The sequence below is a fragment of the Metopolophium dirhodum genome, chromosome 1, assembly GCF_019925205.1.
Source record: "Metopolophium dirhodum isolate CAU chromosome 1, ASM1992520v1, whole genome shotgun sequence".
In the NCBI taxonomy this organism is placed as follows: domain Eukaryota; kingdom Metazoa; phylum Arthropoda; class Insecta; order Hemiptera; family Aphididae; genus Metopolophium; species Metopolophium dirhodum.
In genome coordinates this window covers 58,096,989-58,113,611 of record NC_083560.1, presented here as the reverse complement: position 1 = coordinate 58,113,611, position 16,623 = coordinate 58,096,989, and the positions used below count along the sequence as shown (strand labels likewise).

General features: G+C 30.6%; 1 protein-coding gene across 1 annotated transcript; it reads right to left on the bottom strand.

Annotated features, from left to right (window-relative positions):
* Positions 1–454: 454 nt before the first annotated feature.
* Positions 455–10,580, bottom strand: LOC132933996 (SET and MYND domain-containing protein 4-like). Its single transcript, XM_061000277.1, has 6 exons — positions 10,206–10,580; positions 5,980–6,917; positions 4,331–4,449; positions 3,376–4,032; positions 2,278–2,435; positions 455–2,200 (listed from the first exon to the last, which is right to left on the bottom strand). Exons 2-6 carry the CDS (start codon positions 6,749–6,751, stop codon positions 1,972–1,974), a joined length of 1,935 nt encoding a protein of 644 aa, XP_060856260.1. The 5' UTR covers positions 6,752–6,917; positions 10,206–10,580; the 3' UTR covers positions 455–1,971.
* Between the last annotated feature and the right edge of the window lie 6,043 nt (positions 10,581–16,623).

Below are 16,623 nucleotides of genomic sequence, written 5' to 3'. Positions count from 1 at the left end.
ACACCGGTTCGCGCATATTTTGCTACTAACTGCTGTATGTTGCCTTCCCCCCCCCCCTCATACAATTACAGTTGTATGCTGCTGTCATTGCCATGGGGATGATCGATGTGCGAACATCGGCATTAATAACCAGTAGTGGGGAGACTTGACAAGTTTCTGTCTGCTGCCCGGTGTACTTTTGAACTGAATGAACTGTTTTCCTAAAATCAGAATTAGTTTTATTTTGGTTGAATATTTATTTAAAGAAAAACATTATGATATTTGTTAGAAGTGATTCCAAAGTATGTTTTAAAGTTATTCTAGTTCAATTCTGAGAAGTATTATTTTTTCTTCAAACTTTTTAAGAGATTGAGAACATTTCATATTTGATTATACTCAATACTCAATGCATTTTGTGAGGTTGAGTCATCTCCTCAACTAAACAATGTGTACTGATGGGCTGTGGCCAATATAATTTTAATCTAATATTATTTTTAGGAAAAAAAATATGTTCAATTAATAATCCATTTAGTTTGAATATTTTCTCTTCTCTAACACATTTAAATTTTAGAGTTTTAGTTAATTGGTATATATTTGTCAACATGATTTATTATGGTTGTACTATATCATAATTTCAAGTTGATAATATACTAGTGTGTATTGTTTCATTGGCATTGAGTAGGATATAGAAATGTCATCATACAAAAATAATAAATATACTCCTAAAGAATCAAAAATATCTTTGGTAGTCATAGCTTCTGAAAAATAACTTCAACTATACCATAATTCCCTAATCATATATGTTCTTGAAACGCATGGTTAGTATGTAATAAATCAACATAGGGTAAAGTATGCAGTTATTGGCACCTTAAGAATTCGTTTTTGGTAGTTATTGGCACATTACCTGCTCCATTACGAAATCGAAGAGCAAATTATCAAATAAATAATATGATAACATCAAGATTGAAAATAAAACAGTAACAGTATGACCGAATAATCGAAAAAAAATATCCCTAAAATTCATAATCAAACATTTTATATTCGAAAAACAAAATTACTTGGTGCCAATAACACCATGCTTTATACTATATAAAAAAAAAAAAATTAAACACCTACCACATTACTTGATATTTGTCCTCTGCATAATAATAAATTAAGTTATTTGAAATAATTATAATAAAGAAAGACTTGTACAATGTGTAACTAGAATCAAGTAAGCATGATGCAAAAAACTATTTTATACTGCTTATAAGTATGCCACTAGTTGGGTTTACTTTTAATACTAAAAGGCTAGTATCTTCTTAATTATTCTGATAAAAATATTTCCCTAAATGTATTAGAACACTAAAGATTAGGGATTGCCTAACCTCGCCAATTTATTTTAAATTTGGCACAAATGTAATTCTTTTTAATCATAAGTTTAATGTTTTGTTTTTTCTGACTATTTTTAATGTGCAAACATTATGCCAAATTACTTAAAATACAGTATTTGCTATCATAGAGTAATACAAATTTAGACATACTAAAAGTCAAGATGAATATAATATAAAACACGTAAATAATTATGAAACTTCAGTTATAAAGTGTTGCTATTGGGTGGCTTCTTTTTTCACGCGTCGCATGTCAAATTAATTAATGTATATCCGCATACATGCTTATTATAAATTTAAATTACAGATTGTATGTTTTAAAATAAAGTTTAAAAAAAAAAAAAAAAAATTATTTTTTTTCTTTGAGTATAATACTTTTAATAATATGGGTTTCTAGTATTTAATAAAAAAATTATCTTATGATTAAAAAATAAAAACATTATCTTGTTATAGTTAAAAAAAATAAAAAATTACCTTGTTATAGTTAAAAAAAATAAAAAATTACCTTGTTATAGTTAAAAAATTAAAATTATTAAATAAAAATGTATACTGTTATAATAATGAAAAAAAAACTTATGATAATATAAACTAAAAATCATATACATTTTAATAATTGTTATGATCAAAATATAATTGGATGTTTGAGTTCTGTATGTACATGGATTATTATGCGAAGACACTTATGATACAATCCAAATGGTCGTTTTACATTAGTAAATAATAGCTTAATAAAGCCATAAAGATAATTTAAATGAAGATGAAACTCATCATAGCCCACTTTTTCTATAAATTCCTCAAATAGCTTGCACTCCTTGATCACAGTATCTGCCATACTAGGATTTAAGATATTTCTGTAAATATATTGATAATCATGTTATATAGTATAAATAGGTTTATTACAAATAAAATATGTAAGTATAGAGCATACTTTGCAGAAAGACCATTTGGTATGGAATCATATTGGGGCCAGTTTTCTATGCAAGGCTGGCAGCAGCATTCAAACTTGAAATTATCCCGGCAAATCTCTTGTCGTTTTTCTTTTTTCATCTTATCAAACAATATTGACCTTCCATAGTTAAAGAATAACTAAAAATAACAATAAAAACGTATGAAACAAACACATTAAATGTTAATATACAGATTATGGTAAAAAATTGTGTGATAAATGATCTTAAAAAGAAATGTTTCGACAAATTTAATTTTTATTACAAATATTTATTATGTTAGTGTTACACACTTTATAAAATTTAATACACAAAATTGACAAATAGCAGCAATTTATGAATTAATGTAAATAAAGTAGGTACCTAACAATAAGTATAAATTTTAATCAAATACATATACATCAGATATAAAGTTAATTATTTAAAATAAAAAATATGAGTATGATAGGCCACTGAAAATGTAGTAATAGATATGTTGTACTGTAGTGATATAAGAGTAAAGGCCATAAATTAAACCATTAAATAATTCAAAGCACAGACTAGTATTTTAACTTTCATTTGATAAAGAATGGTACTTTAAACTTTTAGAATAGGTACTCCATACAACCAATTTATACAGAAAAAGATGAAATAATTAAATTCCTTAGAACCAAAAATATGTACATATTTAGCATTGGAATACATTTTTACTTAATAGTAGCATATACTTTAGTCAGAATAGCCTTGTCCACTCGGTCGACGAAAACTCTTCTCGTTCCACGATGAGCACTAAGCACTGTTTGCTGTGCTGCCACTGGTGTACCCGTTATAAACAATAATATCGCACCATTGTCACGAATAATTGTATACACGTAGGCATTGGGTTTGGTGCAGAACAATAAGGTAAATGTACATGAAACATAGTAAAATAAAAAAACTACACATTATAACTTAGGGGTCAAACGGCTGCTCAGTTGCATGTGCTAAAGTGGACAAGGTTATTCTGAATAGAGTAATAGCACCTATGACAACGACATGAAATAATCTATCTTCTAAAAAAAAAAAAAACAACTATAATAATAATAAAAAAGATCTATAGTCACCTGATTTCCTTTGAGAATCGGTTGAATTGCTTTAATCACTCTTGTTTTTGTAGATAATTTTCCACTTCGTTCTATATTTGGATCACAAGAATGGTTGAATAAAGCAAGACTTGGATACAAAGCTATTGCCATTGGAAAAGTCAAATAGTAATAATTTTGTAATAATTGACCTTTTAGAGACGCCATGTTTGGGGCATTGGTATTTATTTTTCTAGCGTTTAAATCTAAAACACTTAGGATGCGTACCAAAGAAGTACCTACAATACCTAAATAGCATTCTTCAATTTTGAATCCACTTAACATCAAATACTGTAACATTTCAGCAGCAATACAGTTAAAAAAAAACAATACATCTATTGGCATTTCTTCTTCACTGCTATCCAAAGAATAGGCCGTTAAAAAATTATCCGACTTATATTGCCCATTCTCATTAAAACCCCTTGTCTTAGGATCTATTTTAGATTTAGAAAATGTATCTACCAACAAACAAAATTTTTTCAAACCCATTTTTGATACGTCTTTTAACAACCACTTCAAAGCAAGTTGATATAAATCAGTTATTCCTGGCAATGATCTGACGAAAAAAATAATTGGACATTCCAAATTGTGTCCATCTTTCATTGATTTATGTAAACAATTTTCACTGCAGTAATAAACCTGTACAAAATATGTAAATTAATATATATTGTTTAAGATATGAAAACAGAAGAAATGTGTGGACTTAATTTAAAGCACATTAAAATAATATAAAGAAGTTTTTAATTGAAAGAAGATATCATAAATAGTGAGGTTTCTTAAAATGGTTTTTATTAAGAATTAAGCGGATAATTAAGGTACCTTCTAATATTTACAATGCATAACAATATGTACATGTACATATTATTATGAAATTAATTAACCACCAAATAGAAATGTATGTATATTTATGAAGTACGATTGTTAAAAAAAAACTTACCAATGAACATCTTCTACACGGTATAGGAGCTATTGGCGATTTCTGGCAATTATGACAACAAGATTTATGTAATAGCAATCCCCCGTAAATGTAAGGTTCATCTATGGCCACAACATCTCCTAAAAATAAATTAATATCATAATTCTATGACTAACAAATATTGCTTATTAAAAAAGAGTCCCGCGTCAACAATGGTTCTTGACAAGGTCAGTGTTCCCTAACCCATGCTGAAAGGTAATGTATCTTGGGCATACCTCATCTCGATTGTAAAAATTACCCAGGACAATATTTTCTTGGGTTTTACAAGTTTCACTTATAGATACAATATTTAAAAGATTATAAAATAAAATAAAAATATTTCGAATGATCGATATGTCAAACAATCCAAATAATTATTAAATAAATATAATCAATGAATGTAGGTAGTAGGTACCTAGTCTTTTAAAAATATTATTATCATAATATGTTGTTTAAAATCGTAATATAAAACAAAATAATATTATTGTTAATTTTTGAAAATTATTTATTATATTTTAATTTTTTTTATGAAAAGTAGGCATACTACTAGTTAGTATAATATAACATAATTTGATATAAATATTAATAATGTGATAATTACCCTAATTAGCTTTTAAAAATAATTTATCAATCAATTTTATGTACCTAGTTGTCAGTAACATAGTCTGGGGGTTATTTTTCCTAGGGTCGGCGATTTTTTTCCGGGGATTTTTATTCTGCTATTCACTGTCTTTATAGTCTACACTTTAGTTCAGTGCATATTTATTGAAATTATGTATAATAATCTTACAAAATACCGACATAAATCGTTTCCTTAAAACAAATACAGGCATACAGCTAATCAGTGGCGTAACTGGATAAAAATCTGGGGGGGAGGCAAAAAATTAACCTCCCGTTTGGCCGTTCCTGTATTTATAATCGCGATTTCAAGATAATAACATGTTCACCAATAACGGATAATAATAGTCACGAATAATGCGATTATTGCGATAACAATAACACTGACAATACGTCAACATAATGTCATTCAACAAGAGAAACCTAAAATAAATATAAACTTTTATAAAGGAAAAAAATATTTTAATATTATGTCAACAGTCTTGTTAAGAATACTTTTTAAATGTGGATTATTTGGAAGGGCAAAATGATACTTTTGCCTCCACAAACATTTCTGGGGAGTGCAAGTGCCCCCCTTGCCCCCCGCAATTACGCCACTGCAGCTAATGATATTTACCATATTTATCATAGGTAATATAAAATAATTGTAAAAGTTTAAATAAAATAAGATAATTTAAACTTTCCTCCCCAAAAAAAAAGTTATAAATACAGTTTAATTTTTAAAGATTTATTAATATTTTAGGAAACAAATTAATAATTAATTTTGCGGGGGCTATTACAAGTTTTTTGGGGGGGGCGTGCCCTCCTCCCCTTGTTGCGCTTATGAGTGTTGGGTAAGTTACTTTTGAACAGTAAAAAAATTACGCTAGTCATTACATTTAATATTGTTATTTAAATTACATTCGGGTTACCAGACATTATTTTTATATTTTTAATTATTAATTTGCGTTACGTTACTACCCAACACAGCCTGGGTACCTACCTGTAATTATTTATAAATTTATAAATATTACCAGGGTTTATGTCGCGAGTGGCATAAACACCTCGTCCCATATTTTTGGACGATTTGAGTTCCAAAAAGGCCGAGAGCGCCGGAATGTTCTTGTTTTTGCCACCCACCAGCTTGTTGAGAAACGGGTTTTCCAAGTCCGAATCGTCCGAAATGTCCAAGTCCGATTCGGCATGATTGCAGTCCTTGCACTTGTCCACGGCGACGGCGACCTCTAGCCTGAACTTTCGTTTCGCTTCAGCGGTCATGCCCGACTCGTCCAACCTTCGCAAGCACTCAGCGTAGCTCTGCTCAGCCTCCTTGCGGCGGCCCAATGTTTTGTATAACTTTCCGGCAAACTTATACAATTCGGGCCCCATCTCGGGCGGGTACTTGGACTTTAAGGCCTGGCGCACGTCCATCAAGCTTCGGGTGAACTGGCCCAAGTGGTAAAGCGCCACTGCCCGGTTAGTCATGGCTAGCGCGTGGTTATCGGTTCCCGGCTCGCCGTCGACCATGGACCGAGAAAACTGCTTAGCGGCTTCCTTATACTGCCCAGTCCCGGAAAGCACGAGCCCATGCTCAAAATCCGTCTTCCATTGTTCGGTGACTGGACGCACACCGCCGCTGTCGGCAGGACGATCCAATGTCGTGGGCAACATGCCGTGTTCTATGAGCAGTGCGCGCGCGAACAAGAACTTGTTGTCGGCAGACTTCAGCTCGGACAGCACGTCAGGCTTCTTCAGCCGATCGGTGTAGTGAGCATAGTTTACCTGGTCTCCGTCGCCGACTGCCATGTCGGACACGTTATTAATACGTTATTGACCGTCGAGATTTCGTTTGGCCGACCGCTAACCACGTGGCTAATAATGACCGAAATAAAAATATGCGAAGCGATCGTTGAGGGTCGAACGGCCAAACAGTGAACACGGACAACAACCAATGAACGAAGACCGAACCGCGCTGGACAAAACAATGAAGGGATTCAGTCAAAGACAAAGGATTATAACCATTAACCACGTACAACGGACAATACGATATTGTGCATTTTAATATATTTGGCTGGCCTGTGTTGACGGTTACCGCGTTGACAACGTATAAATCACGCGCGACTGGACGATTGAACGATAAAATCGATTTCGAAAACAAAATTGATTGCCCGACTGATTTGAGAATTAACTGCGTTAAGTCCGTGCGAACGAGACGACACTCAAGAGAAGAATGCATGCACATTCCGTATTTGCCGTTCGGTAGTTGTACACGTATACCACAGAACAGATGAAATCTTTAATCTATTATATGTGCTAATACCACGATTATAAAGAACAATAAAATTCTTTACAATCGTAGTACTTGTTGTAATTTATACTTACAGACTATAGTAGACGACTATTGACTTGCCAGTTTTAGTCGTGTAATATTATACGCTGTGTCTAGACTCTAGGTTATACTTATAATACCTACTATATAGCTGTTATGCCGATAACATTGTTACGTTGTAGGTAACCAATCAATAAAAAGATTAAAGAATAATAATATTAAATACCAACATGGGTTATCGGGTATATATCAAATTTCATAATTCGGTTAGATAGGTTAGATCTATTAGATTAGCGTAGTAAAGGCATAAATGCCCTAAAATGCTAGATATAATATGAAAACAATGACTTTAAAAATTAAAATCGAAAATTGTAAAAAATGCAAAATTAAACTTCTTATTCTGATTTAAAAACACATGAAACGTAGGTGGGTTAGGTACATATTATAAATCGAGTTGGCGCTGTGGAATACAATGTTAAGTGCATCGAAATCCCAGTAGTTAATAAATCCCTATAGTTATGACTAGAGCTAGGATTTTGGTGACTTTTGCATTTTTTTTTCTTTAAGTGCTATACAGTTCTAAGTAAAAACTTAATTTGTTTCGTGATTTAACAATTTAGAATGTGTAATTTTTAACTTGCATTTTTTACATTTTTTGTGTTAAATGCATTTTATTACATTTTTAAGGTCATTTTTAGTAATATTTGTAATATTACGTCCATTTGTGTATTTAAACTAATTTTTGTTTATTTCAAGCTTTTTTAATATGGGTTGTATATAGATGATCCCAATTAGTACTTATAGTCAATTACCTACTCCAGTCCATTGATATTGAAAAATTATTATAATTAATTGTCGATTTATCCGATAAGATTAAACATCGAAAGAACTCAAAACTATATAAGTAGGTATACAATAGAAGCTTTAATAATTAGTAGTGAATACTACACGTACCTATGTGGTTCTACACCAAAATCTACAAAATGAACTACGAAAATCTTAAGAATCATCTAATTGTGCAATGCAATAATATGTGTGCAGGTGAAAAAAATATGATATATTTTTCATCAAATTATTTTAATTTATGATTTTATTGATTTTTAGAATAATTACACCAGGAACCGGTTACATTCACAAGTCAAATTTATACCTATCTTGTTCATAATTAATAATTAATAATAATATTTATTTTAAAAATAAATTTTTTTCGCTCATCTAAGTATATTTTTTGATAATTTTTTGAGTTTTTAGGTCATTAAAATCCTAGCTCTAGTTATGACTTATGAGTTTAAGTTAAAATGTATTTCGAGCGAAGCGATCGGTATTTTTTTGTATATACAACTATACAAGCCCCATATGGCTATATAGCGTATATTTAATATATGTATAAAGTTACATTCGGCCCAAATACATATATCCTAGTAAAAAAGTACCTACTAACCCATGTTTACGATGATAATGTTTTTTTATCCATCTCGTCACCTTTCGGAGCAGTAAAATGATTCATAAAACAACTATTATCAACTTTGATTTCTAGGAGCAAATTGAATTTAATAACCTAATTTATAATATAATATTATTTAATTTCAGTATATAATATTTGTAAAATTGAGATTCAACTTACTGTACTTTAAATTTTTATTACCAAAGGGTATATCTACTATATCACTATATCTATCCGTTAATAAATAAATAAATATTTATATAGCAATATCATATAATATAATATGTACCTATTTATCAATATTATAATAATGTAATAATTATTATCCTTCAAATAGTATATATTTTTATTGTTATTAATTGTTATTTTTGACAGCTGTACGCCTGTACTCAACAGTACGGTTAGGTATAGCTTTGGGGATTTTTTTTCCTAGAGTTGATAACACAGAGAAGTGAGTATACGCCCAAAAATCTAGAGAAATGAGTATACGTAAAAAAAAACTAGACTTCTCTAGTAACTATCTATTATAGGTCACTATATAATAGTGAGTATATGCCGTCTATGATGATCTATCTCCCAATACACTACCTACTTAATATAACGTGATCACACGGTCAAACAGTCTCGTCGATACGTATATCGGTATGGGTTGAACATTAGTGAGTAAGTGAGTAGCACCAGTGGCCAGTGGTGGCGTATTTATGGGGGGGGGGGGGGGTCCACGGGGGCCAGACCCCCCCATTGGCCCCATAAATACCTATCTAAAAATCCAATCAGTAGCGGAACCTCCTACTTAGATATGTTTGGAAAATTAGCTGAACCCCTCCATGAAAAATTCCTAAATATGCCACTGAGTAGCGCAACTGTTATCCTAGCACTAGCACAACTTACATAGTTATCTACATGTAAAATACTCAAGTCTATATAGTCTGTAACTACTTTATAATATATATATATATATACGGTATACTATAATAGCATAGTACAATATAAATTATAATTTATAATGTTTCATTATTACAGAGTATAAACGTCGAGTACGATTGTACGGATAGACTGGTTACCGAGACGCATCAACGAATACAGACAATCCTTATATTAGTCTTAAAGGCGTATAGGACTCTGTCGGTTGTGGCTTTACTTCAAGTATGGACTATGGAGGGAACGGGGTCAGGCCGCGGGTCGACAGCCACTACTACTGCTGTAAAACACTTCCCGTCGACACCGCGTATTGCGCAACCGCCGCGCTCCCAGACCATCCCCGCCCCAACACCGACGGCAAGATACCTCGCCCATACCACTCGGCGGTGGCGGCGGCGGCGGCGACCGTCCGACAGGTCGGTCTCTCCGGCCGCGACACCAATTGATAACCGCCACCCCCACCCCGCCCGCACCGCACCACAATCTCGTACTGCTTGCGCTCTCCACGATCACCCGTAGCCAATTCCCCACTTCACCCCACAGCCCAGTGAGTGCGTACGACTTACGTTTTCGGACCGTTTGTCGTCGGGCCCGCCGAAGACGCAGCCACCGACGTCGCCGCCGCCGCCGCTTCGGTTTACCGCAACACAGAAGGGAAAAAAAATCTGTGATTTCCATCGATCGTTTTTCGTTTTCGACGCGCGAGACGTGTTCGGGTGCGTAAGACCAAAACGCTCAATGACCTAGTTCATCAACCTTGGCACATCGACGCGTTATCTGTTTTCTTGTGTGTGTTTTCCTAAGCGCGCGCGCGCGCTCGTCCGGCCATCCGCTCTCCCACCCCCGTCCACTTCAAAACAATAATAATAATAAAAATAATAATAATAGTAATAATAATAATAATAATAATAATAATAGTGATAATAATAATAATAGTAATATTGTTTCCACTTCATAATAATACCCACATAATATTCAATATTGAATTACATCCGTATACGGCCGATAAGAACTCCGGGACATCACTACCCCTGTCTCCGGGGACCTCGTCAAAGTACCACTCAGCGGGCCGCCACTGTCGCCCCTGTCATCCGGCTACCGCAATCTCCATTGAACGACCATGGACGGCACCGAACGAGGTAAGAAGTTTTGTACTCATCACAAAGTAGGTACGTACTATCTTAAGAATTCTAAGTCAAACTCTTCGGAAAGTGTGTACGCTATGACATGATATCGATGATCCGTGTCAGGAGTCTTAGTGCTTGTGTATTTGCACACTACATCAGCAATATTTTATAACGTTCAGACCTTAGTTATGCGTTTCATAAGGAATGGGAGTTGGGTACTGTTTGTCACACATTTCCATGAGCGTTCCCTGTTACTGTGATGACCATATTTTAATTGTAGAAATTCATCTGCTCAATCTCATTTAAATATTATTATTTTCATTTTCATTTTACGTGCCATTATCTATGTAGGCACCTAATGTTTACTATATTATTGTAAATTCATCCAGTTTTTTATGCTTCCTTAACCCATTAATTCAAACTATTATGGTAAATTCATTCAGTTTAATATGTTACCATTACGTAATTCTAACTATTATTCAAAGACTTGAGGTATTTTCTTAGGTATTATTATGTTTTTATAAATGTTCAAATTGTATCTACTTATAATAGGTGCCAGTAATTTTTAATTGTTGCTATCAGGCTATGAATAAGTTGGTACCTAGGTGCATAATAACTATATTAAAGACCATAGGTATTTTAAAATTAATTTGTTACCAAACTTAAATACAATGTCTTGTCAATTTATTATATTTTTGTATAACTAGGTACCTATTTTAGTAGCATATAATAATATGACTATATAAGAAATAAGTACCTAATAACAACTCTTATGATAATGATAACATTTAATTAGTATTATGATGTATTTAAGTATGTGACAAATAAAATTTAATATTTCTACAATAAGTCAATGGCCTAGTATGTCCCAGTACACATAAACAAACATAATATTATGTAAATAGTAAATACTAAACAACTGATAACTGATAGGTATCATAATTGTTATTCTTACCAGGCCAAATAATAATAATATCTCTAGTAGTTTGATGATAGTAAATATTTGGGCACCTATAATAGCGGTACCTACCTTAATACAAATATGTGCAGTGTCGGTCTGGCGGACTCTGTTACCAGGTGAATGATGGGATCATTGGATATTTTCAATATTGGGGACACATAGCCAAATGGGAATATATATATTAAAATAATTTATGAGTTGTGACTTAGACATTAACAAATTTTTTTGATTTTTTGAACTAATGAAAAAGTCTGATTTATTAACACATTGTGCATAGCATTCAAATACGCTCTTATACACAAGTAGGTATGAACGAGTACTGTCAAAACTTAAAATTTTAAAAAATTTTGATAAGCCAACAATAAACTGGATCCGTTAATTTATTATATGTTAGTTGAAGAATTTAGAAGACACTATTTAATTAATAAACAATAATTAAACTATTGATATGTTAGGATCTTTTAGCAATGAATTATAAGAACTATAATTTATAATTTATTTAATTAATGTTATTTATATTTATTACATTTTGTATTCACATTAGTTTTATTTTATGTGTAGGTACAACTAAAAAAAAATAAAGTATGTAAGACATTGTTGATTTTAATGTTTTATTACAATAAAGTATTTTAAAGTAGCTAATAAATTATTTTTTAACTTTAAATAAAATAGTTTTATTGGAATGTATTAAGGCAGGTTAATTTTTGGGGCGTTGGGGCCCATTTAAAATTACTGGGCCAGTGGCTCAATCATGAACCAGACTGAAACGGCAAGATTAGGTAGGTGGTTGGAACTCATTTCATATTTTATAAAAGAAAATGGTAATTGTCATTGGATCACTTTTTAGATTTTTACACAGATAATATTAAAACCTGTAGTTAAAGTTTGTATATTATGTTACATAGGTACCTAAACATTATAAACAGTTAAAACAAATATACCTATTTAATTATAAAACAAACAATAAAGATATAAGTATAAGTACTTATCTAAATTTATAAAAATAATTAACAATTTGTTTTATAATTATACTTAGGTATGTAACAAAAAGTGCAAGTCTTGTTACTTTTAGAGAGTAGAATATTCTTCTGTTTTTAAAAACAGTGGTCTAAAATCTATATTGTTTTCAATATAAAATGGATTTCAGACCACTATTTTTTTTTCAAATTGTAACAGGTGCCTAGATAAAGTGGATACTGGATAGGTTATAATAATGTATACTTGATAATTAACAATATATTATAGAAGGTATTTAAAAGTAACTTTATACTTTAATGAGTAACAGCTATTTTTAAAATTGAAAATCTTATGTCAATCGATAATAAACTTGTCAGTATCAGTTTTTATATGAGATTTACATCAAATTATTATTAAATCTTTGAAGTGATTTTGGACCATGGTGTACCTATTATTTTTATTAATTAGAGCTTTAAAAAGGTACATTTTGGCAATACACTAGAAATTGGATATATCACTCCAATTTTTAGAACACTAAATAAATATGTCATAGTATAATTTTGATTCATAAACAATTTGTCAATTTTCGAAATACGTTGAGAGAATCATCAACAGATTCATTTTTATTTTTATACAGCAGAATTATTTGAATTATCTGATGTTGCATGTACTATTGTTTGGTTTAAAACTATAATTTTATTATTGATTGATTTGATACATAAATATTGTAGTTCATAATAATAAAGTAGATTGTAGATATTTGAGAAATGATTAAACGACCTCATTATATATTCAACAATGATATTTAAGTATTTGAATTATAGTGTTACTTCAATATAACTACTTAATAAAATAAACTTGTATAGTACAATATTTAAAAATCTATTAATCGCATAGGCACAACTACAGGTCAGGCCAGTCAGGCCATGGCCTTACCTAATACTGACTAGATAATATACTGAATTAATAGAATTTAAAATTTAAATTTAAAACTTATTTTGTAATTATAATTTTATTTTTATATTTATCATTGGTTTTAATAAAATTGCCTAGTTTCACTTATGCAAATACCTAGACAAAAAGAGTTTGTTTTGATTTCTACATAATAGTAATATGTGGTATTTACTACTTAGTGTCTTAGTAATTAAGTACTTTTTAAATTTTAAACTAATTTGAACTAAATCATTTGAAATTCCTAAAATGTGTACTATTTATATTATTTATGGTACCTAACACATTTCATATCAATAGAAATCCATTTCACATTTGTAAGTAATATTTATTTTATCAAATATGGTTTGTGTTATTAATCATAATTATTTATTACTTATTAGCATTTAGAGTACACTGTACACATTGTTCAAACTGCACTATTCATCATAAAATGTATTTAAACAATGTCAATGTTAAATTAACTCAAAGTTAAGAATTTATAGGTAGGTACATGCTACACAGATAATATTTTAAATTATAATTAAACTCTTTACTAACAATAATAATAATAATATTACTTACATAAAAATTAATTAATTTAATAAGAAAACTCAACTCAAATACAATTAATACCTAATGCTAATTCTTTAATATATATACTACTAGACTAGGGAGTCTCAATATAACTTTCTGGTTTGACAAAATAAGTCACCGGCTTACTCAGGGTGTTAAGATAAGACCACTCATGCACATCAGTCACCTATTTATTATATAAACTATTATATTATTATACAGGTTTCTTATAATAATAGACAGTTATTTACATAATGTTATGTGTGTATTGTAACAATACAAAATATATTATCACTGAATAAGAATTATGTTTGTTGTCCATTGACAGCTACGCTAATCTCTTAGATCTCTGCTGATAATAACATTTTATCACTTAATTAACTATTAAAATGAGTAGTGTGGAGACATGAGAATAGGCATCTTAAATTATATTATAATTATTATTAATTAGTCAATATATCACTGTACTAGATTTTTAGTGAAATATAATATTAATATTATTGTACATTATCATAGTTTTGTATTTATATACATGGATCCTATTTATAATGGATACTTATACCGGATTTAGACTACACATTTTATCCGCATAATATTAGCAAATTTTCGTTCACTAGTTTCAATAGGATGCTGTCAGTTTTGATATTACAGTGAATTGAATTATTATCAAACTTTTAAGAGGACTTCATGCCCGCATGTGTTGTATTCGTCTTACACACGTTAGGCATAGACAAAACGTGTTTACAAAGTCTGAGTAAAACTCGCTCAATTTTGGTGTTCGAATAAAAACACATATTACAAAATTATAAGATGACAATATTTTGGAGTCTTGGAGGGCAAGGCGTTGAGTTTTTTTTTTAAAGTTAATGATATTTTAAAAATGTTGAAATTTTTTCTATTTCTAAACGATATAATGAACGTTATATTGGGTATAATGAAAAAAACGCAACGACTTGTCCTCAGAAATATTGTCACAATTCAATTGTATAATAGCTATTTTTACTCTAGAACCATAATTTAGTGATTTATACTCAGACTGCGTCAACGCGTTTTGTCCATATCGTACGTGTGTAAGACGGAGACAACACATGCGGGTGTGACGTCCTCTTAAGTAACAACATTATCGATGTTCTCTCGTTGGTTTTTTACGATACTTTAATTTTTAAGTGAATTATTAACATTTTCAAATATTAATGTTTTACATAGGTATTCATAATTTACTTAAAAATTAAAACATTGTAAAAATCCAACGAGAGAACACCGATAATGTTGTTACCTAAATGTTTTATAATGTGTAAATTCACTCTAATATCAAAACTAACAGAACGCTATTGAAACAAGCGAACGAAAATTTGCCATGTCGTCCGTGTGTAAGACGGAGACAACATATGCGGGTACAACGTCCTCTTAAGCAGTAAAACAAATAATTAAACATCGGTATTTAGTTTGAACGTATTGAATTTAAGGCTTAATAGTAATCATTAATGTACAATTAGCAGAGTTGGCCTTAGGCAAGGCCAGCGAAGCCCCTGCCCGAGGCACGTGCATTTGTATGATATTTTGGACCTCATTTTATAAAAAAATTTGTGCTATAATTTTTAATAAAACAATTACAATTGAAATACCTACTGAATAATGGTCATCAAATTATTATTAATTATTATACTGTCATAACTCATTATATAAATTCAAAATGTAATTAATTAAATATATGATTAATTATATTTCCTTAAATAGGAAAGTGTAGAAAAATATAATATGGAAGTAAAAACAAATCAAAATTCATGTTTTTTTACTACAAAAAGAAAATGTACATTCTATGTTGGAATACACAATACGCTACAAAAATAATTACTAGAATAAAAGCATAGGTAGGTACTTAAAGTCAGATGTAATACAACAATTATAATATTGTATTCTAGTAGTACCCCTAGACTGATATCTAGGGGGTAGTATAAGTGAACATAATATTATATGCATTATAATATGGATATAATTGTTTACATTTTGGAATAAAAAAAGATCATAACTTATAAGGGGACTGCGAATACCCATTTCAACATCGCCCCTTGAGCAGTCTCTTGCCGTCACTATAATTCTTGCATCCAGTCAATGGCGGGAGTGCAAGACGTTTGCATATTATACCTATGCTGCACTGCTGCAGTTGTTGTTTATATATTTTGATTCATGCATTAAGCTTTCGTGCGGTTAATGAACGTAATACTATGTTTTGCCCTTCAATTTAAAGATTTTTAAATTGTTTACGTAAAATTCACAACACTAACGTTTATATATTATATATAATATATATATATATACATTATATATAATATATATATATATATACATTATATATTATATGGTAATATTTGTATTTTATAATGTGTAATTACTAATTTCTAAGGAAAACAATATAAAAAAATCTATTCCGAC